The sequence below is a fragment of the Notothenia rossii genome (genome assembly GCF_949606895.1).
Source record: "Notothenia rossii genome assembly, chromosome: 4".
Classification (NCBI taxonomy): domain Eukaryota; kingdom Metazoa; phylum Chordata; class Actinopteri; order Perciformes; family Nototheniidae; genus Notothenia; species Notothenia rossii.
The window spans coordinates 58,555,326-58,581,606 of record NC_136902.1 but is presented as its reverse complement, the minus strand read 5'-3'; the positions used below and the strand labels follow the sequence as shown (position 1 = coordinate 58,581,606).

Genomic DNA, 26,281 nt, shown 5'->3' with positions numbered 1-26,281 from the left:
TTCTGGGTGAAATTATCCCACTCACAGCTCTCCTGATCTGGAGGCTCAATGTTGTAGCCATAGCCAATGAGGGTGCGGACAGCGTTGTTCACACTGTCTCGGTTCGTTTTCTTAGTTTTCTCGTCCAGAAGGTTGTAAGGTACCAGACGAGGGTTTCGCTTATTCATGATGTCCTGAGAAGTGAAACAGATTACGACTTGATATAATACAAAAAATATGTGACTTATTGTATATCTTATAAACAAGGAAATTATTAGAATGGCACCAGGGCTTAGCCTAAAGTGGTTGATACCTGTAAACATGCATCATTTGGTTGCTCAAAATGAATTGGCCTAAAATGTAATAATAAAAAAACCTATTAAGGATTGGAATTAAATACCTGCACAATACTGTAGGTCCACCCTTGTCGCACCCGGTCCCTTGCCCAAACATTATGTCCGTTTTCTGCCAGTTTCTCTACGAGCTGGTTCTGGTTGGGTGTCAGTTTGACATGGTTCAGGTCAAGAGGGGCAGGCTTGTATGCGTTAGTCATCACGTAGCTGGAGGATAAATGCAAGTTCATATTCAATTATACATAAAAGATAATGTCTAACGTTAAACAGAAATGTGTTTGTTGCCATACGTCTTAGGCAGCTTGATCTTCTTGAGATTCTCCTCTGCTTTTTCGTCACCCATTCCAACGTGGCAACCCAGCGCCAGGAGAGTCCTATAAGGTAATAACAATACAGGCATCAACTATGTTATCGTGGATTAAATTCCTTCTCTGACACATCTAAAGAAACTCTGTTGTTAACTCACTTGAGGGTCTCTCCTGACATCTGCAGGTTGTAGTTCCTCTCTGGTTCAGGGAGGCTCTGAAAGTCCACCAGACAGGGGTGGAGCTTCTTGTTGTCGTCCCTGAACTGTGGAGGAAGAAGACTTTAGGTTACTTACATTGACTTCACTTTTTTGATTTAGAGGCAGGCAGTAGCACAGTCCATAGGCTTTGGACCAGATGGTCACCGGTTCAAGTCTCCGCACAGATCCAAAAAATATATATATACTCGATGGGGACTGGTAACTAGATAGGTGCCGGTTCACCTCCAGGGCACTGCCGTGGAGTCATTGAGTATGGCACAGAACCCCCAACTGATCCCTGGCGTCGTAAAGTGGCAGCCCCTTTAGTATGACAGGGGAGGCAGAGCCCTGTCATACTCCAATGTAACGGAAAAACAACTAAAGAAAAACTAAATAGTAATAATAATAAAATGTCTCCACTGATCTGTGTTGTAAATGTGCTATATGTATGATTCCAATCACTTTTTAAAGTCAAAATCAGCAAATTTTCCGAGCTCCGCTACAACTACGGGTAGCGTATATATATTTTGTGAGCGCGCTCAAGACAATTACTGTGGGGTGAGGTGAGGCACAGATGAGCTCTGCCTCACCTCAGAATGCGTCACCCCACAGAAATTGGCTGGAGCACGGGCACTAAGCGCATGCCTGTTACCATCTCACTGTATGTCACCAATGTAATGTTTGTAGATCCCTTTATTACATTTATCCTCGCCATCCATAGTCTCTAAATAACTTATTTCACGTATATATGATATTTAGGCTCGCTGGTCTCATCATACAACGGCAATGGAAAAAGCACCAGGGGAGGCAGCCATAACCTCTGCCGCACTGAAGGGGGCGCACATGAGCCCACAGGTTCTTGTTGCTACTGTTATTCTACACAGAGACGGTAGACACAAACAACAAGCTAGACTTTTCAAATTACAGGAAGATAAGGAGGACTTTTACAAAAAAGTAATAGAGATTGTTGTCCAGAAGGATAGCATGGACTTCATCTTCAAGTCAAGGTAAGACCACAATTGTAATGAAAATGGGATCTTACTAAGAAAGAACAATCCAATATTTAGATGTTGGGTATCCTTTTGTTGAACGGTCTGTTTAAAATGAATTGAAGCATCAGACTAAAAAAGCTTTTGAAAATAGCCGAATATTTCGATTAAGGTCAAAATATAATATTTGTAAATCTGACTTTGAAAGAGTCAGTGCCTCACCAGCCATGAACCTCACCGCACGTCACTGATTCACACCTAATAGTCTGCTTCTCTGGTGCGCACCAGACCACAGTTTGTTACATTGTTTCATTTTTCAGAAGGTTCGGTTTGCATTCACACAGGCAAAACTCAAACGGACTATAAACTTTAAACACAAGTCATGTGCACGGAAATGGTGTTCAACCATTGGTCAGACATTAAGGGGGTAAAAATGCAAATCCCGGCAATTTCTACCGGAACCACCACCATGGAGCATCGGCAGGTTATTCTCATGGTGCTGTTAATCTGGAGATCAACAGACACTAGCGGCCCGCACATATGATTATATAATCAGACAACGTCCATTAAAAAACATTATAACACATATAATGAGAGTTCTGCAGTAAGGAGGGGCGTTTCACCGACGACAGGTGTTCTTACTTTTATGTAGCTGACGGAGAATTTTTACTTTACACGACACTGTTCAACACTTCATTCAAAAGACTCTTTCGCTAAAACAATGTGAAGACATCCGCGTTCTTGTGACACGTAAATACTACGCTTCCTATGTTTTGGTGCGGACTGCGTTCACAACAACAATGAACCGCTCCAGAGTTCGCAAGCAAGCGATCCGACACCACCTATTTTAGCGTACCAGAGTTCGGTTGTTTAGTTCACTTAACAGGTCTCGGACTGCGTTCACACCGACCCAAATGAACCGCACCAAACGGCTAAACGCACCAGGGTTCGATTCAACGGGACTATACAAGGCAGCTGTGAGCGTACCCTTGGACTTCAAAATGGGAGATGTGATGCCTATGCTGTTAAGTATTTTATTTTGGTGAGTCTGTCGCAAGACAGAAAAGACAGCCAGTATTGCTAGAATATAAACCTTTTTTTAAATTGCATTCTGTTTCTAGCGCAACAGCTTTGGTCCAGGTTTACATCCTATCAACTACTGCATTAGCAGACATTGCAACAGGAAATGGGGGCCTATTTAGAAAGTTAGGCTAAATATTGTATTGTATAGCATAATGTTGCATGTCAATTATATATATAACGAAACACATGGCCTGACTTGCATATTGGAACTTTATGTGTGTACTAGAACACATGTATATGTAAAATTAACACTTATCACAACATAATGTGGGCTTGCATTTTTCTGGAACTTTTTAACAATGTTAATGTAACATTCAGCTGTGGTGGTCTAATACGTCATGTTAATCCGTGGCACACTCAAATCCGCGCAGGGCTCGAGTGATTTTGGGACTCGGTTTGAGTCCAGCATGAACTTTTTTGTTACTTTCATGTTGATGGACACTGAATATTATGTTTGAATAGAGGATTCCTAATATTGTTTGCCGAGACCAACATTAATGACCAAGCAGCATTTTAAAGTCTAAATATCCCTGTATGACCCCGAAACCGAGGTACATACCGAACTTTGAATTCTGTGAACCGTTAAACCCCGACTGATGACAACAACATTTTATCAAATTTGTGTTTTTGTTTACAAGACCGTTTACTATTCCTGATCAGTTAAAAACTTACTTTAAAAGGAAATCACAGGTACATTTTTACATAAATCGTCAATCTTCATATCTTAATGCCTCAAAGTGTATCACCTGCAGAGGTCAATTTTAAATCAGATTGAGGGGTGCCAAATGATGGAATGGCTTTTCCCACCTGACTGTTCTGTCAGGTGGGAAAAGCCACTGTTCCTCTATAAATTGTTACAATAAAAGCCTAAAAGACCATTTACCAAATAAGAAAAGTGGGTTTTCTGCCTCTTGCTGCTATGTGTTTATATATTGTTTTATCTGTTATGTTTATGTATTTAAATTGTAAAAACAATATTAAAATAAAAAGAATAAAAACATCAACAAAAGATTGTTGTTATTTTAATTATGAATAACACATACATGGCCTATATGTTTAACAATGCACTACAGTCTCAATTACTATTGTAAAATGTTTGCATACAGTAATGTTTTTAATTATTTATCTCGCATAGCTTGAGTGCTCGAAATCAAATCAATAGGAATACTGTGGCGTGTGCATTGCAGTGCTGACTGTATACTCACACTCCCATAGGTCCAGCCCTGCTCAATACGGGTGACCGCCCAGAGCTCGTGAATATTCTCTGCCAGCTTCTCTCGGATACGCTCCAAGTGGGGTGGCAACACGATCTATACGGCAAAAGAGAAGTCAGTAGACGCGAAGACACTCATTCGGCAGCGACCTGATCAAAGTCTGATTTTTGTTTCGGGGCTTTCACCTGAACCGTGTCCACGGGGCAGGGGGTGAACGAGGTGTGTGTGAGGGACTGCGTGGGCCCCAGCAGGTTGCGGACGCCCTGGAAGTCGTGCTTGTACTCCTTGATGGGTTCGATACGCATCCTGTCTCGCGGCAACAGGGCCTCGTAGCACGGGGCGTAGCCAGGAGGGGGCATGAACTTGAAGTCTCCGTGACGACCGCCAAGCAGGAAGCGAGCCCTGAGATGACAGAAAGACTCGTATTGACAGCTTTCTTTATCTACTACCAAAATCCTTTATGGCAACAGTGCCTTGATCCTGTAAGACTCATAATAAAGAAAAGATTGATTTCATCTCCGTGCCAACGCCTGAGCCTGTGATTCCCTCCCTGCGCTCTCATCAGTCAATTTAACATTACCCCCTTCTCAGCACTGTGAGGGGTCATTACACACCGCAGCCGTAAAATCCCCTCTGGGGGGCGGGACATTGTAGGTTTTTAGTGTTTTTTTATTTGAAAGATGATTTATTGTACTAAAGTCAATATGTCACAGTATTTACTGAATTGGTTGGTGATTCTAATCTGATTTTGGTAATGCTATTTCACATTTATAGAGTTTACATTTAGAAAGTTAGTAAAAAAACATGAGTGTTTGAGGCTTTTAATCTTAAATCACGATAGAGAATTTTCTGTCTTTGACTTATGTTATAAAGAAATGCTGATCACTTAATCTAATGGCTATACAACATGTAGCATCTACGTGGCCAACGGGAAAGGATTAACAGGAAAATAAAGACTGCTTTTACAGCACAAAGTTGCATTGGATTAGATAGACATACAATATATAATATTACAATAATAAATACAAAGAATATTATGACATTCTCTAGGCTTGCCCAGCATAACTGAAAGAATCATTCTAAACTCCTTGCTGCTGAATTGTATGACCCTTACCCTCGTTAATGACCCTCACACCTTCTTGGCAAAATCTCTGTAGCAGCCTATCAGAAATCATTATTTATGGCTATCAATGTATTCTTTTGATGGGTGGCGTTCCAAAAGGTTGTCTGTTCTCAATATAAAACGTGTTACTGAAAGTTGAAGTTGAGTCTCATTTTTTAATATAGATTAATGTGTGTTTCATACATGATTTTAAGGGTTATGAATCATCAATACATATTTGGTATAATTATTATTTTTACTTGATATATACATTATGTTATTTAGCTGACACTTATTTTTCAAAGAAACTTACTCACACTTCAATATGAGCAGGTTCAGTATCTTGCCCAAAGACACTATGACAAGTTGGCTGCAGGGGCTGGGATCAAACCACCAACCCTCATATTGGTTGATCAGCCCATTAATCCCCTGAGCCTGATAAAATCCCACTGTTTTTTAATTTGTTCTTACTTAACTCCAGCAGAGAAACTGATGACGGGGAAGAAGAGGCCGTCCACGTTGAAGTTCTCAAACATGCCCTGAACTGGGTGGCCGTTAATACGGAAGGAGATACTGGGCACGCTCAGATCCAGACAGCAGCTGACTACGTCGTCTGCAGACAGGCAGTGAGCGTTGGGTGCGGCCACTTGGCGGGCCACGGTACCTGAGCATCAGAGCAGAGAGGGAGGAGGTTATATAAGAAGAACACAGAATATGGAGTAGAGTAATCCTAGGTCAGGGTATATGCAGGAATCCTGAAGTCAAATGTAAGACCTTTTAAGACCACTTCGAGTTTTAACCGGTTACATTGGCGACACACTTTACCTCACATTGACTATATACAGTATTGATTGTCCTTCCTCCTTATCTTCCAACCATTTGGACGCAAACTTGCATTTCCACATAACGATGTTGTTTAACAACCGGCGTAAACGGACCTTCACGCGCTATCAAGCAGTGAGCGTACGATGTCCTGTTCAGATGACGTCAAATCCAACGGCATGCCATAAATAAACTACAAAATCACACTAAACACCTACGCAATGATTACATTCAGGCAGACTGTAGAATACAACCTCTTTGGACAATTCATATACTTATTTAAAACAAGCTACAAAATGTAATACCTTGGAAAATGCCGTTTAATACTTTTTAATAGCCTTCATTTCCTCTAAATTGATTTATCAACTTTTAATACTTTTTAAGACCCCGCGGACACCCTGTAGGTGAATTAGTGGAATCAACCTACCTGACCATAGGTCCAGCCCATCGTAGCCATAGGAGTAGAGGTCATCTCCCACACCATTGCCCCCCCAGGCCTCTCCTCCTCCAGGGTAGGGGCTGTAGCCCTCGGTCATAGCCCAGCCCACACGCAGGTGGCTGGCCTGCGCCGTCACAAACTGTTCCACATAGTCCACCATCATCTCAAAGTACCATTTCTTAAACTGCGTGGACCCCTCACAAGTACCCAGGAAGATGTTGGGCCTCACACTGAGCATGGAAGAGAAAATTAGTCAACATTTAAGACTTTTGAGGAGGTTCATGACTTTTTTGACTCTAAAAATACAGTTTAAAAAATGGAAACACCCAGACAAATAACGGTAGATTTAGTACCTGGTGACATAGTTTACAATGTTGGTCTGTAGCAACAGGTCCCGCCCCGGGAGCAGGTTCTCAGTGATGAGGTTCTGGTTGGACCTCACAGCTACACCGTTACACACACAAAGAGAGCGCAGGACATCCAGGACCTAAAGGCAGGAGCGAGACACTACCATCACCTCTACGTTTAAATTATGCAATTTCCAATGGCTAAAGCAGGGGTACTCAAATACAAATCTTAAAGGTCCAAAAAAAGTTTTTCAATAAGACAAAGGTCCGTTTATTACGGTCATTCAAACTTTTAAAAAATTATAACAAGATTCTTAACACGAGGTTGCAAAAACAAAAATAATCTGTATGCAGCATTTTCATTGTTATTGTGTCTGTGTTTGATCCCTCAGAGTCGCAGTGTAAGAGCTGCACAGTTATGAATAAAGGCAGCCGCACCCTCTTTCATTCAGCATTCCCATTATTGCTTTATAAATGTCTTGCCCCCTTGTGTGTCCACTGAGGTTCGTCAGGCCCAACACATCTTCAACAAACTTCCCCTTTGCCTCATCATAAAAACTCACAAAGACCAGCAACTGAGCATTGTCAGTGGTGTCAGTGGACTCATCCACCGCTAAGGAAATGCACTGTGCATTTTGTATTCCATCACAAAGCTGGTGAATCAAATCACCAGCCAGTGTTTCTGTTCTTCTGGTTGCTGTGGAATCTGAGAGGGGGATTTGCTTGACCTGTTATTTCCTCTTTTTGTTTGCCTTCAAACATGGTCTCTACTCTCCATCACTTCAGTCATGCATTCTTTTATACTTCAGTTATGATCCAGTGGAAAGTCCTTACCTACTGGCCTAGTTCAATCAAAGTGGTTACTTTTTTTTGGCTGGGCAGTGTAGTTTTAAACACCGTCTTATTTGACTTTCTCAGGACTTAAAACTGTTTTTTGGGGGCAGACCCCCACAAAGAAAAACATATATTTACACACGTAAGGTCATCATCTTAACAGTTTTGTATGCTCATCCGTGAGCAGAGCATCAAGTTGACATGTCTATTACAGCTGAATGCGGCGATTCCCATCTTGTTCAGCAAAACGCCTCACAAACTGATTAAGATCAACAGCTTTAGTGCGTTTTGATTCAATGCTGAGTACAGCCAACCTGACAGTCTCTCATTGTAGACCTCAAATACCTCATTCCTTCAGTACTTGGGTCCGAATGCTTCTCGTTTTGCGCCGTACCGTTCTAATGAAATCGCCGCCTATCATATTTCCACGCTCGCGCCAGGGCCGGGGGAGGGGTTACAAGGCGTGCGTCTTGTGCTGCATTCACTTGTACTCGGACATTAGAGACTTTCTCTCATAAATGTCCGATGAGCCACAACTTTTCTTTCAAAACAAAGCTGCCAACTGGGGTGGCAGCTGGGGTGGCAAGGCCCCATGCCACCCCAGTAGGTGAAACTAGGCTACTAGCTACAGTACAGATGCAACTGGATGAGCTGTTAACTCTCGCTCTGACTTTTTAAAACACACGCATTTTTCCCACCCGCATTCCGCGAAGACCAGCCCTACTGTGCCTCTGATTCGCAGACTGTTGGTGGGGGGAAAAAACGCTGACGGGATGCTGAATGTGATTGGACCAATGCGTTGACAGACACACACAGACAGTGGAACAGTCGGACATGCAGAGCACTGTTTGTTGTTGGACATAGCGGAACATTTTGACTCGTTGCGTTGTGGCGATGTCTCGCAGATAACACATATGAAAAGTATAATTTGCTCAGAGTCCAGAGACAGTTGTGGTTCGGTCCGGATCCGGACCGGAGTCCGGACTTTGAGGATGCCTGGGCTAAAGGAATCCAAAACCAAGAAGTCTTTTATGAGCCAAATACGCTTTCAGGGTGCTGTGACTTTCACCATCTGCAATCATTTGTTGTTAGGTAGGCAGTTAGAGCCTATTTATTTGCTGCCAGCATTTGTTAATTTGCTGGCAGTGGGAGAAGACAAACCTTGTGGTTCCGTCCATGCTTGTCCAGGAGAGAGATGATGGATTTAATGTGGTTCTCCTGGATGATGTTCAGAACCTCAGGGCTTTCAATCAGCACACAATACAGCACCTCAAGAATACCTAAATGCATAAAGAGGAGAAATAAGATTACTTATCAGCATTTTCAACAGCATTGTAACACAGTCATAATGGAGTTGTAATATAAGACAGTGTTCATGAGAATATGGTTCCAAAGAAATACAATGTATTACAATTATTTATAACAATACTTCCTATCAAAGCAAACAAAAAAAAAAAATTTGGGAGGATATAGTTGTATTGAAATTAGAGGGGGTCATAGACAGGGCTGCACATAACTGGTGCGCAGGTGCCAAAAAAGGAGCACCGGATCATTTGAAAAAAGATGCATTTGCGCACCAACATTGAGAGAGAGAGAGAGTTTTCCCAAAAGCCCCAGATGTCAGGAGAACAAATACCAGTTTACCATAAATAATCATATCATCGAACATAGTTATACCTACCTCGGTTTAACCATAACAGCATCAGGAAGTTTCAACATGGCAGTGAATGCACTCAAAGAAAAAGCCAGAAGAGCTCTAAATGCAATTAAGAGAACATTTTATAATGTCCAAATTCCAATTAAAATCTGGCTCAAAATCTTTGCTAGTGTGATCCAGCTCATTGCGCTGTACGGTAGTGAAGTATGGGGTCCACTCAGTCACCAGAGCTATACCCGCTGGGACAAACATCCAACAGAGTCTTTACATTCAGAATTCTGCAGATACATTTTACGTGTTCAGAGAAAAACACCAACAAATGCATGTAGAGCAGAATTAGGCAGATACCCACTGATCATTAACACTCAAAAGAGAGCACTGACATTCTTTAACCACCTTAGGTCCAGCCCCCAAGACACCCTCCACTCCAAAGCCCTCCAAAGCCAAGAGCTAACTCCAGAGAAGAGTCCCCTATGTCAGCTGGTGCTGAGGCTAGCTGCCCCCTCTCAGAGCCACTCTGACCAGTCTCTCAACAACACTGCTCTGCAAACACCAATCACAGTCAAACGCATTATAACACAATGTAAAGACAACTATTTACAACATTGGGAAGAAGAAACTAAAAGCCAAAGTAGATTAGAATGTTACCTGGCTCTAAACAGAGAGTATGAGCTGGCAGAGTATCTCTCTACTGTCAGAGATAGAAAGCAGAGACAGATCCTAACCAAGTACAGGCTCAGTGACCACAAACTGGCAATCGAAACAGGAAGAATCAAAAGATCCTGGCAACCAAAAGAGAACAGAATATGTGGTCACTGTACGACAGGTGAGACTGAGACAGAGATGCACTTCCCCCTGAAGTGCCAAACATTCAACGAAGTAAGGAGCATTTACTGGAACAAGTTGAACTCTGTAATCCCAGGTTTCAAGGAGGTTGATGACCTCTCAAGACTGAGAGTACTCCTATGAGAAGGAGACAAGGCACTCCTTGCTGCCCAATGTGTATACGCATGCCACAACCTGAGGGGCAGTGAATGAGACACATAAACACAAAATCACAAACGCACCCAAAGAAACACACACACACACACATGTGTGTTGAAGTGAAATTGTATCACTATGTATATATATATATATACTGTATATATATCAATAATATGTAAAAATGTGAAATGTATGTTGTTAATTACAGTATTTTGTATTTTGATGCTTTGGAAAAATTGTTTCATTTAGCTTTCATGCCAATAAAGCCCCTTTGAATTGAATTGAGAGAGAGAGAGAGAAAAGATAGTAGAGAGAGAGAGAGAGAGAGAGAGAGAAAAGAGAGAAGAGAGAGAGAGAGAGAGAGAGAGAGAAAAGAGAGAAGAGAGAAGAGAGAAAGAGAGGGATAGAAAAGAGAGAAGAGAGAGAGAGATATTTGCGAGTTGCATAAGAACTGGTAAGTTAGCAGGGTTTCCCACACATAGACCTGGGCAGGCATTTAAGGATACGCACCAAGCACCATCTCCAGGTGCTCATTTGAAAACAAGGGCAAAAAAGTGATGTGCACCCCTGGTCATAGACATATACTAGTGCAGTGATGATATATCTTTGGAGACCGACCTGGAAGTTAGATCCACAAGGACTCCCTCAACAAAAGTAAATGGGATTTTTTAATATTGCTTTTTTGGTAAACTCAGGTTTATGATACTCGCACGCGGCGGGATAATCTTCACATACTGTATTAACACCACTTTTGTAAAAGTTGAAATGTAAATGCAATCGACAGAAGCAACCGCTAAGCTAAAGGCGGCAAACATTTTTTGACATACGGAAGCTATTATATATTTTACGTCATCGAATAAAACTTGAAATTCTCTTCAGCTTGTGTTCACCACCAACCTTATTTCAGGCATCCAACCAAAAACTCCTACAAAAAAAACATTGACTTAAATACAAGGGTAAGTGCTAAAATTCTGCGTCATTTCAGTTGTTAGGACCTACCCATTTGTTTAGTTTAACAATAAATTGTAATTTGTGAGATGTATCAGTGAACGAATGAAGTGATACCTGAAGAGGCCTCCAGTCGGTCCAACTTGCTGACCAGCCAGTCCAGGTTGTCACAGAACAGGGCGCAGTTAGAGCGGTTCCCCCTGATCAGAGAAGCTGTGCAGTGGAGGGAATGAGTTTACTTCATCAGCATAAAAAGCATTTTATTTGGTGTTAAAACATATTGTAATTATCCTACCCAGCAGCTCATAAAGGAGATTGACGATCTCCTTCCAGGACTCTGCAGCCTCCTCCCCGGCAAACTCAGAAAAATGCGCAGCAGTGTTGTACACGTTGAGGCGGTCGATGCACTCCAGCACGATGGTGATCATTCCCTAAGAAAAGGAACAGAAAGCATGCTTGTTTATATATGTATTTTGTAGCTGATGTTGTCGTTGGCAGCATTGTTGATTTAGGGTAAGGGATACAATTGGAGTTATTATCGAGGTTAATAAAAAAGGTTGGGGTTAAAAAAGACCCTTCACTCATTATGTTAATTAGGGGTCCTCAAAAATGTACCGATAAAGCAAATGAGTTTAAGCTTGTCTACTTGGCTAAAGACTTGGTATTTGGGTTTAAAAGAAAGGGTTGCAGGTAAAAGTAAAATCAATCTATCTATCTATGTGTAAGTAAAGCTAGCTAACGTTTGCTATGTATACCGAGTTAGCTAGCTTACCTTAGCTACCCAACAGCTAGCGAATGTTAGTTATCTAGCTAGCTATCACCAAATTCGTGGGTCTCGAAATTCAAACTGGAATTATTATTTACCATTTTGTTAGACTTGCAGTAAAAAACTGTGGCTACCCAGTAGGGAATTAGAGTTATTATAAAAATATTGTTTAAGTATATGTTTTTGGGATAAAGTAAACCCATATTGCTAATCGAAATAGACAAGTTTATTGCCTGAAAAACTGTTATTACTTAATAACAGTTCATTCTAAATCTTAAAAACATTTCCTTTGGCAAGACAGTAAGCAATTTGATAGCAACACCCAAAACAGCAATGTGGAAGTAAGTAAGGGTATGTGATGAAAGACGAAGTGTATGCATGAGGGCATAAAAGTCCTCAATGGTGTCAAAAGTGCATGTTCCTCTTTGCATATACAATACATTTGCTGTTACAGAATCAGACAGTACAAATCAATAGATATGGAATGTCCGAGGGAGCTTCGCAGGCAGCATGCAGATTACCTCCTCTTGGAAGAGGTTCTGTCTGTTGCGGAGGGAGCGAAGTTTGGTCTGCTTCTCCTCGTGCTCCAGCTCCTCCTCGGGGGGGCAGAAGTAGAAGATGAGATCCTGAAGAGAGAGGACGACCCCCTCCAGAGGCAGAGACACGGCCCCTGGTGACTTGTTCTTCCCACCTAGAGCGTCCAAACCCCTGGAAAAACAAATCAGCAACAGATTTCAATATTTATTTTGCAAGTTTCAAGTCTTAGTAGTAAAATGACAATGCTACAAACATACAAAAAATAAATGGTATATTAAAGATGTCAGTGTCTGTTTTCACTGCATCCTCTCCTAAAAAATACCCTTTCAACTCCTTTACATTTGAACAGGTACACACTTACTTGTTGAACTGCCTGAAGAGGCCCATAGTGCTGAAAATCATGCGAGCAGCCTGAGACTCTTCCGTTTGGGAGCGGGACACAGTCAGGGCGTCGTCCATATGACCCTCCTGGTGCAGAATGACCTGGAGACACGGAACACATAGTTATATTTTGAGTGGTATCTCCAAATTCTCTCTGTCCTTCTATGATGAGGTCTGTTTCTGGTGGCTGCCACTTAACAGCTGAACACGATGTTTATCTTTTCCTTTAGAAACTAGGAACGTTTTAGAGCTTTGGTTTTGGGCCCCCTATCAGCATTATACATGTTATTTATCATTTTGTATGACTTTTAAAAATCATTGAACTACACAGAGCTTCAATTATGTCATTCTGAAACACAAATAAATATCCAATTCAAACTCTTATGGTAACAAGTTGGTAGCATTGGCAACAATATGTAGGTTTTTTCCCCTTTTTTGGATTTTCTAACCCTAACCCTAGAACACAGTTAACAACATACTCCGATATTGTTTCTTGCACTATTGTGGAATTTTTTTCCTTTTTTATGTCGAAATTATATTTGAGCTTGCAATTTGTAGAGGCTGGGATTTTAGATTTGTATTGCCAACAACTACACTGTAGATATTGTGCATATGAAAATGAAGCCTATGAATCTTCGATTATTTAGTTATTCATTTTCGATCCTTTAGTTATTCATTTTGCTCCCAAGATAAAATCCTAACCTTTCTCTTCATCATTCCCAGACGAGCAGCTTTGGCATCCAGGGCGGCGTAGGTGAGCCACAGGCCAGTGGACACATGCTGGACGAAGCACATGGACTCTCCGTACTTGATCTCAGGAATGCCCATCCCCTCAACATCTCTCTTCTGAGCCACCTCCACCTTGTCCTGCTCAGGGGGAAATCAGAGAGAGATGAAATCAATAAGAGATGGACAGAAAGCAAAGGCCAGAGTCCAGAGAGTCTCAGAATGTTTGTTCTGACCTTTGAAGCTCTGAAGCAGAAGGCGGATAGTTTGGTGTTAGCCTTCTCTGGGTCGACCACAACCAGAACCTTCTCCTCGTCCATACACAGGTACCGGCCTGTGGTGATGTGGCGAATACGGAAAGACTGCCCCCACTTCATGTGGCTGCCGCTCCAGCTGGATCACAACCACAATCACAATACTTGACTTACTCTGGGGGGAATTGGGTTTAGTGATAGTTGCTCCATTTTAGAAAAGCTTCAAATTAAAATAATGAATAAAATATACAAAATATAAAACATATAAATATAAATAGAATACAAATATTTACAATACAAATAAGTAAGAATAAGAAGAAAGAAACTGCAATAAAAACATAAAATATCAAAGTATTTATATAGACATAAGAAGTTAAAGGTCATATGTCATGGCCATTTCAACTGATCATAATTCCATTGTTGAGTTCTACTGGAATAGATTTACATTGTTCAATGTTCCAAAATGACATTGGTTTCTCATACAGCATCTCTGTATAGTATGTGTATTCACTCTGTCCTAAACGGCTTGTTGGAGCTCCTGCCCCCCCCTCCCTGTGAGCCCACTGTGCTCTGATTGGTCAGCTCGCCCACTCTGTTCTGATGAGTCCAACACCGTTACAGCAGAACATCAGTGATTATGTGTTATAATGGCATTTGTTAGCAACCAGAAAATGACACCAGTAATGACAAACAGATGAGAATGCTGCGTGGGGTCTGGGTGCCGTGCTGGTGGGACGTTGCGCGGCTCGCTGCTGTGAGGAGCGGACAGTGTGAGCTGGGTTCATTTCCTGCTGGCTGCGTGGGTTCTGCGAGACATCGCGAATGGACGCGGGAAGGAGGGGGGGTGCTGAGGGGGCTGCAGCACCCCCATCTGCGAGGCTCCATTAGCACCCGCACCCCCCACCCCCGAACGCGGCGCACCTACAGTGTAAGCGCGCCACAGTTTTGCCGCTGAGAGTGTGTGTGTGTGTGTGTGTGTGTGTGTGTGTGTGTGTGTGTGTGTGTGTGTGTGTGTGTGTGTGTGTGTGTGTGTGTGTGTGTGTGTGTGTGTGTGTGTGTGTGTGTGTGTGTGAGGAGCTCCACGGATTGGTGCATTTGGGTATGGGCACGTCACAGAACCCAGGAAGCAAAGAATGGAAAAAGAGAAATCCCCAACGAGGCGTTCTGGGGCAGCATAGACAGGTATTTTCTGTGTTAGAGTTTTAGTCGCTACAGGGTGTACTTTGAGGGTTTGTGACTCTGCAGACCGTTTACATGCAGAAAAACCTTCATAACACACAAGGGGACGGGTAATAACGGGAAAAGCATGACATGGGACCTTTAAAGCAAAATGTCTAAAACGAGAAAATAGAATACAAATATTTATATAAAACTATTTGAAATAACATGTCCAATGGAAGAAAAATAAATTATTATTATAAAAAAATAATGATACAAGCATAACAAGTTAAAGAATATGTCCAATAAAAGATTTAATTAAATTGAATAAAATAATATCTATTTAAACATTAGAAGTTAAAGTAGATATGAGAACAATGTACCGGTACTACAATATTGAAACAAGTGTATTACGATATACATGTCCTACCTTTATTTTTTATATTAAATATAAAATATGAAGGCAAAATGCAAAAAAAGAGGAAGGAAACGTTTACAGTAAGTAAGAAGATATGCTAATAAGGCTTATATTTATGATAGTTCAGTTTCAATAACTATATTATAACTATATTATTCAGGCGTTATTTCTCTTTAACAAAGTGTAGGACTATTTTACTAACAGATTACACACACTTTTGAAAATCACTGATTTTGATATTGTGATCTGTATCTACTTTTCTGGTATTGTATTAGTATTTCAGCCCTATACATTACAATATAAATAGATATATAAATATACATATTTGCTTTTCTTTTTAAATATACTTTATTTTCTTTTTGAAAGCTATACTTCGTCTGTATAAATCCAGTCTCTATTAATATTGAATTACTTAAATAAATTGAAAATAAAATACTCTACACATTAGAGTTATCACTTGAAGATCAATTCTGTCAACAAGTGTATGTGGAACAAACCTTAACTTCTCATGTCAATGCATTGAAGGATTACCTGATTCTGAGAGGCTCCAACCTCCACAGGGACCGAGCCTGGCTGCACACTGCCCCCCCCTCATAATGAGCCATCCTGTATCAGAGTCAGGAGAGATACATGATCAGGAGTCAGACTGACAAGAGAGGCTGCTGACTAAAAACATTAATCATCCTCTTCCTCACCTGCGCTTCTCTTCTCCTTCCTCTGGTGTAGCGATGGCCAGACACTCGTCCATGTGACCGTGGAATAGCCTGAGGACGTGACCTCCTGTCAGGAACCCTGGGAACAGGAACACACACAGTGAGGGTCTCTTTATGTAACGCTAAAGGAAGACCCTGCAGCTGAATAGGGTCAAACGTTCAAATAATACATTTCACCATGAAACTTCCCAAGTTAATTAATAACATTGAAGGGAACCTATTTTGCTAATTTCCAGATTCATATTAGTTTGCTTCTACTGTGACATGTCTCCATGCTTTAATGTTCACAAAGCTCTTTATTGTTCTCATACTGCCTGTGCTGCAGCACCTCTGTTCACCCTCTGTCTGAAACCTGAGCACAGTCTGCTCTGATTGGTGAGCTGGCCGGCTCTGTTGTGATTGGTCAACTGGTTAGAGTTGTCCCGCCCCTTAGCCTATCACGTACAATGTGTTGGAGTGGTGGCCAATAGAAGTGTGGGTGTTGCATAGTGATGTCACTATGTTCCCAAAGTCAACAATGGAGTCAAATGGAGGTGTTTCAGGCAGGGAGCTGAGTGTCGGGGAGAGAAAACTCCCTTTGGAGCGAACACAGGGATTTTTGCCTTGTGTACAAGATGCACAATAGGCTGCACAGCATTGGTATCTATGTGTAGCAGGTTCATACCCTCAGCTAGTTCACAACCAGAAGTGATTGGATTCATGTTCCACAGAGTCTGCATGAAGGAGGCATCCACCATCAGATCTCCACTGGCGTAGGACAAGTGCTGAGGACAGGGGGCAAGGTCTAAATTAGCACAAATGAAATGTCTAAATCTTCCATTGTGTAACAGCAAAGTATGTGAGGAGTCTTACCAGGTATCTCTCAGAGGAGACGCTGACGAGGATGAGGTCGTCTCCTACCCTGACCTTCTCACCTTCTGACCTTTGCTTAGAGGCGGGATGAATCGTCCACCAACAGGCCTCACCTGCAAGAAGAGCAAACAGCTAAGTTTCCCCTCAGAGGCGGAGACAGGCCACTGATGTGTTCACTTTACGGATATCAAACAGTGTTTCTGTTTGCAGTCTTTTATCAGACTTTGACCAAAACATCTATAGACACATTTTAATCTTCATAATGTGGGGTAAAAAAATTCCTCCTAAGCACAATTTTAAGTGTATTAAAAATTGGCAGAATAATTGAGTCAGGATCAGCTGCTCTTATAAATGCCACAAGCACACAACGAGAGGCCGTCACCATAAAACGCTCCTGGAGTTTTATGTATGAGGAATAATTGAATTTGCAGCTCGCGGAAAGGGCCGTACACCTGCCGTGTCTTTTTTAGGTCAAATCCAATATTGTGAATGTTTACGCGCCTATTGTTCAGGGTGAGTCCACTACAACTGTGCCCAGTAAAAAAGTATTGTACCTTTCAGATTTCTCTGAGCAGGAGACACAACAAACATCTTTACAAAGACACGGAGGGTAATATAACACCAGGAAGTCATGTATTGTAAGAATTAATAAACATGGTTTGGTGAAAAAGTATCAATATATCTAACTAGAGCTATTTATTGAATACTGATTGAGTTATTTCTTTTGCACATGGTCACATAGATTTACAACATTGATTGTACAGCAACAAAGTGTCAAAGAGGCGATGATTCACACAAGTCTATTGACGGGACTTACTTACTATTCAATAAAACATAAATCGACATGCTTTGATGATGTCATTCTTTATAAAGATGTAGCACTGAATTTCAGACTCCAGCTTACAGCTTCCTGCGTACGACCTGCCTAAGACCAGTATAGAGGAATGTTAAGCCCTCCCACTATTTTCCAAGAGGGCGTTGCCAGATTTTCAATTTCAGGTTTTAACCAGGAGATGGCGCTTCATTCACAAATACAGAAAGACAAGTTTCATGGACTTTCAGTTGTGTTTTGAAGAGCATTTGAACACATCAATATTTTAGATCAACTAAAGTATATTTAATCTTGTAATTCAATAATATATAGTCTTTATATATTAAATCATCATAATTATAATGTAAATGTTTACATTACACTTCTTTATTTGTTATGCTCATACTTTTACCTTTACAATCGTTTGCTTTAATATGCAGTATATTTTTTGTATATTTTTGTGTTTGCTTCCTCCTGCTCCCTTTCGGACACATACTGTATGATTTATTATTATTATTAATATGAAGATATTATTAAGATAAGATAAGATGTTACTTTATTGATTGAACATTTTAGTTTAGAATGTGCTGTCCCACGGTAATTCAGAAGGCTCACAGGTCACATTCCGACCATTATTTAAAACAATAGGTGCTTTCACACCGTCTACAGCAGGGGTCACCAAACTACGGCCCGGGGGCCGGATCCGGCCCGCCACCCCCCTTTTACCGGCCCCCACCCCCTCTGCCCCCCACTACTTGAACCGGCCCTATGAGGCAAATCCCCAAAAGTCGTCATGGCTTATTTTTTTCAAATTGATTTTTGGAAAATAATAACATGTCTGCGTTTGATATTTTGTTTCAGTTAAAAAAATTATATTTAGTTATAAAATAAAATGCACTATATTTGCCGAATTGTCGTCACCCGACATGATGGAGATCAAGTGAGTGACAGACAACGCACGCGTAGAGAACTGTCAGTGTTCAGGACAGCAAAAATGGCTAACGTTAACGTTTAACGAAAAGTTGATAGAGAGTGCAGAATTTTCAAAGAACAGTGGACCAACGACTATTTTTTTGTTCAGTATAAGGACCATGCCGTTTGCATTATCTGTAAAGAGAATGTGGCGGTTTTCAAGGAATATAATCTTCGTCGTCACCACGAAACCCGCCACAGTGACTTTGCTAGCTTGCGAGGGCAAGCAAGAGCAGACAGAATTTGCAGAATGAAAGGCGGACTGGCAGCACAACAACAAACATTCATTCGCCAAACCCAGGTAAACCAGGCTGTTGTTCGAGCTAGCTTCAAGGTAGCTCACATACTAGCTACCCATGGGAAGCCCTTCACTGATGGGGACTTTGTTAAACAATGCATCCTTGCTGTGGCCGAGGAGGTGTGTCCCGACAAGAGAGAGGCAGTCAACGGTGGGAGTCTCTCCGCGACTACTATGACCAGGCGAGTAGAAGAATTGGGGGACAACGTTTATGAGCAGCTGAACGAGAAAGCGTCACAATTCAAGTTTTTTGCTTTGGCCATGGATGAGAGCAATGATGTGCAGGACACAGCACAACTGCTCATTTTTATTCGTGGGATTAGCGAAAGCTTTGAAGTGTCTGAGGAGCTGGCAGCACTAAAAAGCCTCAAAGGAACTACAACAGGAGAGGATATTTTTGTCCAAGTGTGCAAAACAATGGAAGAGTTGGGTCTAGACTGGTGTAAATTTGCCAGCATCACTACGGATGGCGCACCTAGTATGGTTGGCACGACAAGGGGGCTAGTAGGGCGCTTGAACAGCGAATTCGAGGAACGAGGTCTCACCCCCCCACTACAAGTCCACTGTCTGATTCACCAGCAAGCCCTATGCTGCAACGTTTTGAAGTGGGCGTCTGTCATGAAGGTGGTTGTGCACTGTGTCAACTATATCCGAAAAGATTGTCTGAAACACAGACAGTTCCAGGCCTTCCTCTCCGAGCTTGAGTCTGCCTACGAGGATGTGCTGTACTACACAGAAATCCGGTGGTTAAGCCGAGGCAAAGTGTTGCGCCGTTTCTACGACCTGCTACCCGAAATCAACACCTTCCTGCAGTCTAAAGGTGAAACGGTACGAGAGCTGACCGAGCCAGAATGGAAATGGGACCTCGCATTTTTAACAGATGTGACTGAAATGTTGAACCGCCTTAACGTGCAGCTCCAAGGCAAAGGGAAGCCAATCAGTGACCTGTATTCCCACATCAAAGCGTTTGAGGTCAAACTAGTGCTGCTTGTGAGACAGGTCGAAAAGCTGGACTTTACGCATCTCCCTGCCACCCAGAGCTACTGCGCTGAGAAACCACCTGTCCCGTTCCCAGTCGAAAAGTGCAAGGATGCACTGGAAATGCTGCAGGGGCAGTTCAGTGTGCGGTTCCGTGAGCTTCATGTCAACGGTAAAGCAATACGTTTGTTCCAGAACCCCTTTGCTGCCGACATAAATGATGCCCATCCCTCTCTTCAGTTTGAACTAGCCGAGTTGCAGAATTGTGATATCCTTAAAGACGCGTTCAAGCCTGACAGTCTCATTGAGTTCTATGCTTCGCTCCCAGAGGAAACCTACCCACACATCAAACAGCATGCAATGAAGATGTCCACAGTTTTTGGCAGCACCTACATCTGTGAGCAAACCTTTTCCCGCATGAAGCAAACCAAGAATACAACAAGGAACAGACTCACAGATAAACACTTGCATCAGACCTTGAGACTGGCTACCACTAGACTGCAACCAGACATTGAACTTCTCATCAGCCAGAAGCAAACACACAGTTCACACTGATACGGTAAGCACACTGATTTTAACAATTACTGATTTTAATTGCTATAAATATGAAATGTGAAGGCTCTTTTTAATTTGCTACATATGTTGTAAAATGATGTCACAGAGAAAAGCAGACAGCAGCATGTCTTGCCATTTACTGAATATGGTGCTTCTTGTGTTCAATCCGTCATCCCTCCATGCCAGGGCTCCAGAAGGCACTCTGAAGTGAGGAGAGGAGATTGCAGTTGCTGACCCCATCCCAAAGACAGCACAATTCATCAACAAGTACAAATCCAGCTCACCTACATATAGGCTACGGATTTTGATTGCCATTATTCTGTATTATTGTTGTGCTTTAGTTTTGAGCCTACACTGCTCGTGTCCTTTTCACCTTGACCTAAACAAAATGTTAACTGAACATGCTTACCTGGATAGGCATAAGAGTTGGCTAGTTCTATTAGCCTACTCATGTAATTATAATTTTGATGTTTTTTATTTATTTATTTATTTTATAGGCCTATTTATTTGACCTTTATTAAGTGCTGCACATAATTATTATTATTATTATTATTAATATTATTATTATTATTATCATCATCATCAGGCCTACCTATAATTTATAATTTTGAACTCACCTTTGCCAGTGTCAATCACCTCAACTAGGCAGATGTTTCTTACCTTGACAGCTTTGATGTTATTTTTATTAGAAAACAAATAAATGGAATATCTGTGGTATTTCAAATTAAAGCAAAGTGTGAAGACTCAATTGCTACTTTTGTAAACCACTAGTAAAGATGGTAAACAAATATGTGACAGGAATCAAGTGTTGATATAGTAGTGTGGAATTAGTGATGGGGATGGCTGTGCCGGGCTAGTAATCTCTTCTACACAATGAGCTGACTCGGCCCCGGCCCCCCATCACAGTCAGGAACAATAATGTGGCCCCCAGAGAAAAAAGTTTGGTGACCCCTGGTCTACAGTTTGATTGGTATAGAGGGACCTCTGTGGCTGAATGGCCAGATTATGTGTGGCGCATTTATCATAGGTGATCAGAGCTAACTGCCTGCCGTCAGATTTCATTTAAAAAACAGATCTGATTTTAAGACTACTTCAGCGCTCATAAAGAATGATAAGAATAAGAATAATGCGTATTGAACTGGTTTCATTAATTAGTGAGTTTATTTAACACTAGAACCGCCAATCGGGTCAATTTGTGTGATGTGTGTTGTGTGTGTGCAATGTAACTTTTTTTCAATAAAATATTAAAGTCTCCCAGTCCGTGACTTTTCCTGAAAGTGTGTTATGTAGCACCCTATGTTGTTAAAAATTGCATTCTAATAGCGGGATTTGATGGGTTTAGGTAGGCCTATACAAAAACCTCTGGCGGTTCTAGTGTTAAGGTACAGTAGAAGCCCCTTTTTATCAGTAACGAATTTAGCAGTTGAACATAAAAGTCAACTAACTGAGGGTCACTTGTAATGACAGTGTTGTGTCTAACTGTAAGCTTGTCACTCAGAGTAACCTACAGTTAATTTAGCTGCTGGAGAAGAAAGATCAGGGGGTGAGGGGGGGAGAGAGCTGTGGTTGATGGGCCATTAGTTGTGTAAATACACAGCTGAAAGCTGTCGTTTCATTCAGACTGTTTAAAAAACGGTAACAACGGACTATTTTTCTTAGCGGATGCATGTCAATTTAAATCAATACATACAACTATTTTTTAAATTAATACAACTATTTTTTAAATCAATAAAAACATTTTCTAAATCCATAAAAGCATTTGAATTAATATTGGGAGTCATGTCGTTACTTTGTTGAGAATGTGGCCATGTAATAAGCGGGATAATTTGCAGCGACTTGTTCCTTATGGGGAAAATAACACCCGTCATGTGTGTGTGTAGAGGTGTGTGTGGTTAAAAAACTTTCATGAAGTGAAGGAGGTTTTCCTTCTATAAAACAGCTGTGGGCAGCAGTGAGTGTCACGGACATGAATTCATAGATCAAGGCAGACTGGTGCACACACTCTCCTGTCCTGCCAGGCGACACGCCGGTTCTAAGCTCTAAGCCGTGTCCCTCACTCCTCACATCCCAAGCTGCATCCCCATAAGTGTATTATGTTGTTACATCGTTTCAGATGTTATGTTTCAGTTGTGCTCTGTCTATGTTCAGTGATGCAAACTTGTCACCCTTCGACGAAATTCGCCGTTTTGAATCCAAAATAGGTTGTTGTGTGATTCTAGAAGATCTGCAATAAAAATATTTTTGGGGTATGGGGGGGTCTGGGACCCGGAGTAATCTGCGGTCGTGAGCTGTTATGTGCCATCATGACACGCATGGTGTTCTTTTTTATATATATTATAATGAAGTGCGAGCTGTGTGCTCGAGTCTTCCTGCCTGTCGGCTCTGCTCGTGGTGGATGTATAATAAGGCTCTGCTGCTCCGAGATGATGGTCTAGCTTCAGCAGCTACATTACCTACGGGTGCGTTCGTTAACATTAACTGTGCGTCCGGAGTCACTGTGGCACAGACTGGACCGCTGGTGAACAGCTGTTAGAACGGGCCGTTCAGGTGTTCAGAGCAGAGCTCCCTGTCGGAGCGACAGAGCGTGATGTGAACTGAAAAGTTTTTCTGTGGCAATATTATTTAAGGAATTGTTGAGCTAGCTAGCTAGCATACATTGTCACTATCTGCTAACGTTAGCTTTAGCCTTCTATTTCTAATAGTTTTTTTCATAGGCTATAAACAGAGGTGGTATAAGTATATATATATATATATATATATTGTACTTGAGTAAAAGTAGAAGTACTCAGATCTTGTACTTGAGTAAAAGTAGAAGCACATAGATCTTGTACTTGAGTAAAAGTAGAAGCACTCAGGTCTTGTACTTCAGTAAAAGTAGAAGCACACAGATCTTGTACTTGAGTAAAAGGAGAAGTACTCAGATCTTGTACTTGAGTAAAAGTAGAAGTACTCAGATCTTGTACTAGAGTAAAAGTAAAAGTACTCAGATCTTGTACTTGAGTAAAAGTAGAAGTACCAGAGTGTAGGAATACTCTGTTACAGTAAAAGTCCTGCATTCAAAATGTTCCTCAAGTAAAAGTAGAAAAGTATTATCATCAAAATATAGTGAAAGTAGCGACAGTAAAAGTAGTCATTGTGCAGATTGGTCCATTTCAGAATAATAGATATGATATGTTTTATAATGATTGATCATGAAAGTGTTCTCAAAGCTGCTAAAGGTGCAGCTAGTTTGAATGACTTTGTATACTGCAGGGTAGCTTGTGGATTTGCCACAGGTGGAACTAAAGTCTGATTTAACACTTGATTATATTTCACATCATTCATCCACATCTGTAAAGTAACTAAAGGTATTAAATACATGTAGTGGAGTAGAAGTACACCATGTACCTCTGAACTGTAGAGGAGTAGAAGAACAAAGTAGCAAAACATTGAAATACTTAAATAAAGTACAAGTATCTCAAAATTGTGCCCAAGTATAGTACTTGTTGAGTTTATGAACTTAGTTACTTTACACCATGTGGCTATAAAGATAGAAAGACTTAAGCCTTGCACAGAGGCATGAAAATACATTTTCAAAATGCTCAACAGTGCTGCCAAAAGTATAAACTGACTGCTACACAATTTAAAATAAATGCTTTTATATATTTCTATTAGATGTGACTCTTTGGCGTTTCTGTTATTATTAACACTGCTGCTTTAGTTGTTCTGACTGCTAAAATCCTCTGTTATTCCGTGGGGTGGGGGAGCCGGGGGCTCGGATCCTTGTCACCTTTTTCATACCTGATGAATTTGCATCCCTGTATGTTAAAAAGCCTCAGTCACCTTAATTAATGTAATAAAAACATCTCAGGTCAGTAACACTCAAAGCTAAATGTGCAATACCATGTTCAGCTATGTTACTATTTATAATGTTATTGTTGTTACATCCGAAGATGTACATATTGGAATGATTTCTTAGCTTACAGTAGGCTATTTTTTACAATGTGTGTTGGAAGGATTTATTAAATTACTATGAATATTGTCATTGTTGAAGGCTTTTAGAGAAGGGTGAACTATAAGCCTGAATTACATAACATTTTATACCTAAAAACATAAAAGCCACAATAAATAAATCACAATTATTCTAGTTATTTTTACCTCCCGTATTGCTTTCAACCCACCAGCTTTTATGGTGTTGTTACGTCACTAACTGTAAGCTTGTCACATACAGTCTATGGTCACTCAGAGTAACCTACAGTTAATTTAGCTGCTGGAGAAGAAAGATCAGGGGGGGAGGGGGGGGGGAGGGGGGGAGAGAGCTGTGGTTGATGGGCCATTAGTTGTGTAAATACACAGCTGAGAGCTGCCGTTTCATTCAGACTGTTTAAAAAACGGTAACAACGGACTATTTTTCTTAGCGGATGCATGTCAATTTAAATCAATATATACAACTATTTTTTAAATCTATAAAAACATTTTCTAAATCCATAAAAACATTTCAATTAATACTGGGAGTCATGTCGTTACTTTGTTGAGAATGTGGCCGTGTAATAAGCGGGATAATTTGCAGCGACTTGTTCCTTATGGGGAAAATAGCACCCGTCATGCAGATCAGGATCCCTCCGCCACGCTTTGGGATCCTGATCTGCCGACGAGGCTCCATTAAAATATAAATATTTGTAGTGAATTACTGAGTTTAGGCAAGTTAATAACGTTTTAATGAAGTTGAATACAGTATATTCATATGTGTCAGTGATTTCATGTCAATTCGGCGAACATAAACATAAATGATCGTGGTGAAGATGATGATTAAATTAGGATTAAAAATCGAGAGCCGGGCTGCATTTCCTCCTGTTCGTTTTTTTCGACTAAACAACATTATTTTGTTAAATAACAACATGGTGATGTTTTGAAAATTATTACATGTCTCTTATTTAGCACAGAGTATGATATCCGTGACATATGGATCTTAACAAAGTTCCGCTGTACATCCAGCGTACTGTATCTGACTTTATTTCAAATGAGCTCCAGTGCAGAACCCCACTGCACCCCCTGGTGGATCAATGATCCATTGCAGCTGTCTTCATTATAATTACATTTATCTATCACGGGGGCGGTCTCAAGTCAAGCTGGAGGTTTTCCCTTGAGCGAGGGCAGATCACGTACCAATCACGGCCCTCGCGTTTCAAACTGTCTGAAATGAATCGCTACATCTGTATAGCCTTCCTATCAATCCTTCAAGCTCAATAAGAAACACAGATAATATCTGACCGGAATTTCTATAATTTGTCCGGTACACAGAGAGGCGAAGTCCCGCCCATCTACCTCCGCCCCTTGGGAACTTATTTCGGAAAAATTATGTATTGAAGTCAATGAAGAGAGAAAGATTATCTTTCCATCCCGTTTCAATTGTGCCACGAATTACACATATGATGTTTGTCAATCTTAAAAAATAATTTCCATGTCAAAAAAGTCACAGTTTGTCGTAAAACTGTTGAAATATAAGACTATGAAAAATACGCAACTAGAAAGACTACAAATCCCAGAATCCCAGTCCCGCATGCTAGCTCTTACGGAACCGACTAACTCCCCTTGTGTGTATTTACAGCTCTCAACATGCCCAGACT

General features: G+C 41.1%; 1 protein-coding gene across 1 annotated transcript in view; it reads right to left on the bottom strand.

The window, feature by feature from the left end:
• Positions 1 to 26,281, bottom strand: part of ryr1b (ryanodine receptor 1b (skeletal)) — a 145,438-nt gene that overhangs the window by 89,724 nt on the left and 29,433 nt on the right. The window contains 20 exon segments of the mRNA XM_079673789.1: positions 26 to 173; positions 380 to 539; positions 623 to 706; positions 799 to 902; positions 4,115 to 4,219; positions 4,309 to 4,525; positions 5,697 to 5,889; positions 6,475 to 6,716; positions 6,840 to 6,973; positions 8,829 to 8,947; positions 11,374 to 11,469; positions 11,552 to 11,687; positions 12,544 to 12,730; positions 12,921 to 13,042; positions 13,643 to 13,807; positions 13,903 to 14,059; positions 16,028 to 16,102; positions 16,192 to 16,288; positions 16,874 to 16,973; positions 17,062 to 17,174. Of these exon segments, the coding sequence (XP_079529915.1) occupies positions 26 to 173; positions 380 to 539; positions 623 to 706; positions 799 to 902; positions 4,115 to 4,219; positions 4,309 to 4,525; positions 5,697 to 5,889; positions 6,475 to 6,716; positions 6,840 to 6,973; positions 8,829 to 8,947; positions 11,374 to 11,469; positions 11,552 to 11,687; positions 12,544 to 12,730; positions 12,921 to 13,042; positions 13,643 to 13,807; positions 13,903 to 14,059; positions 16,028 to 16,102; positions 16,192 to 16,288; positions 16,874 to 16,973; positions 17,062 to 17,174 (2,754 nt within the window).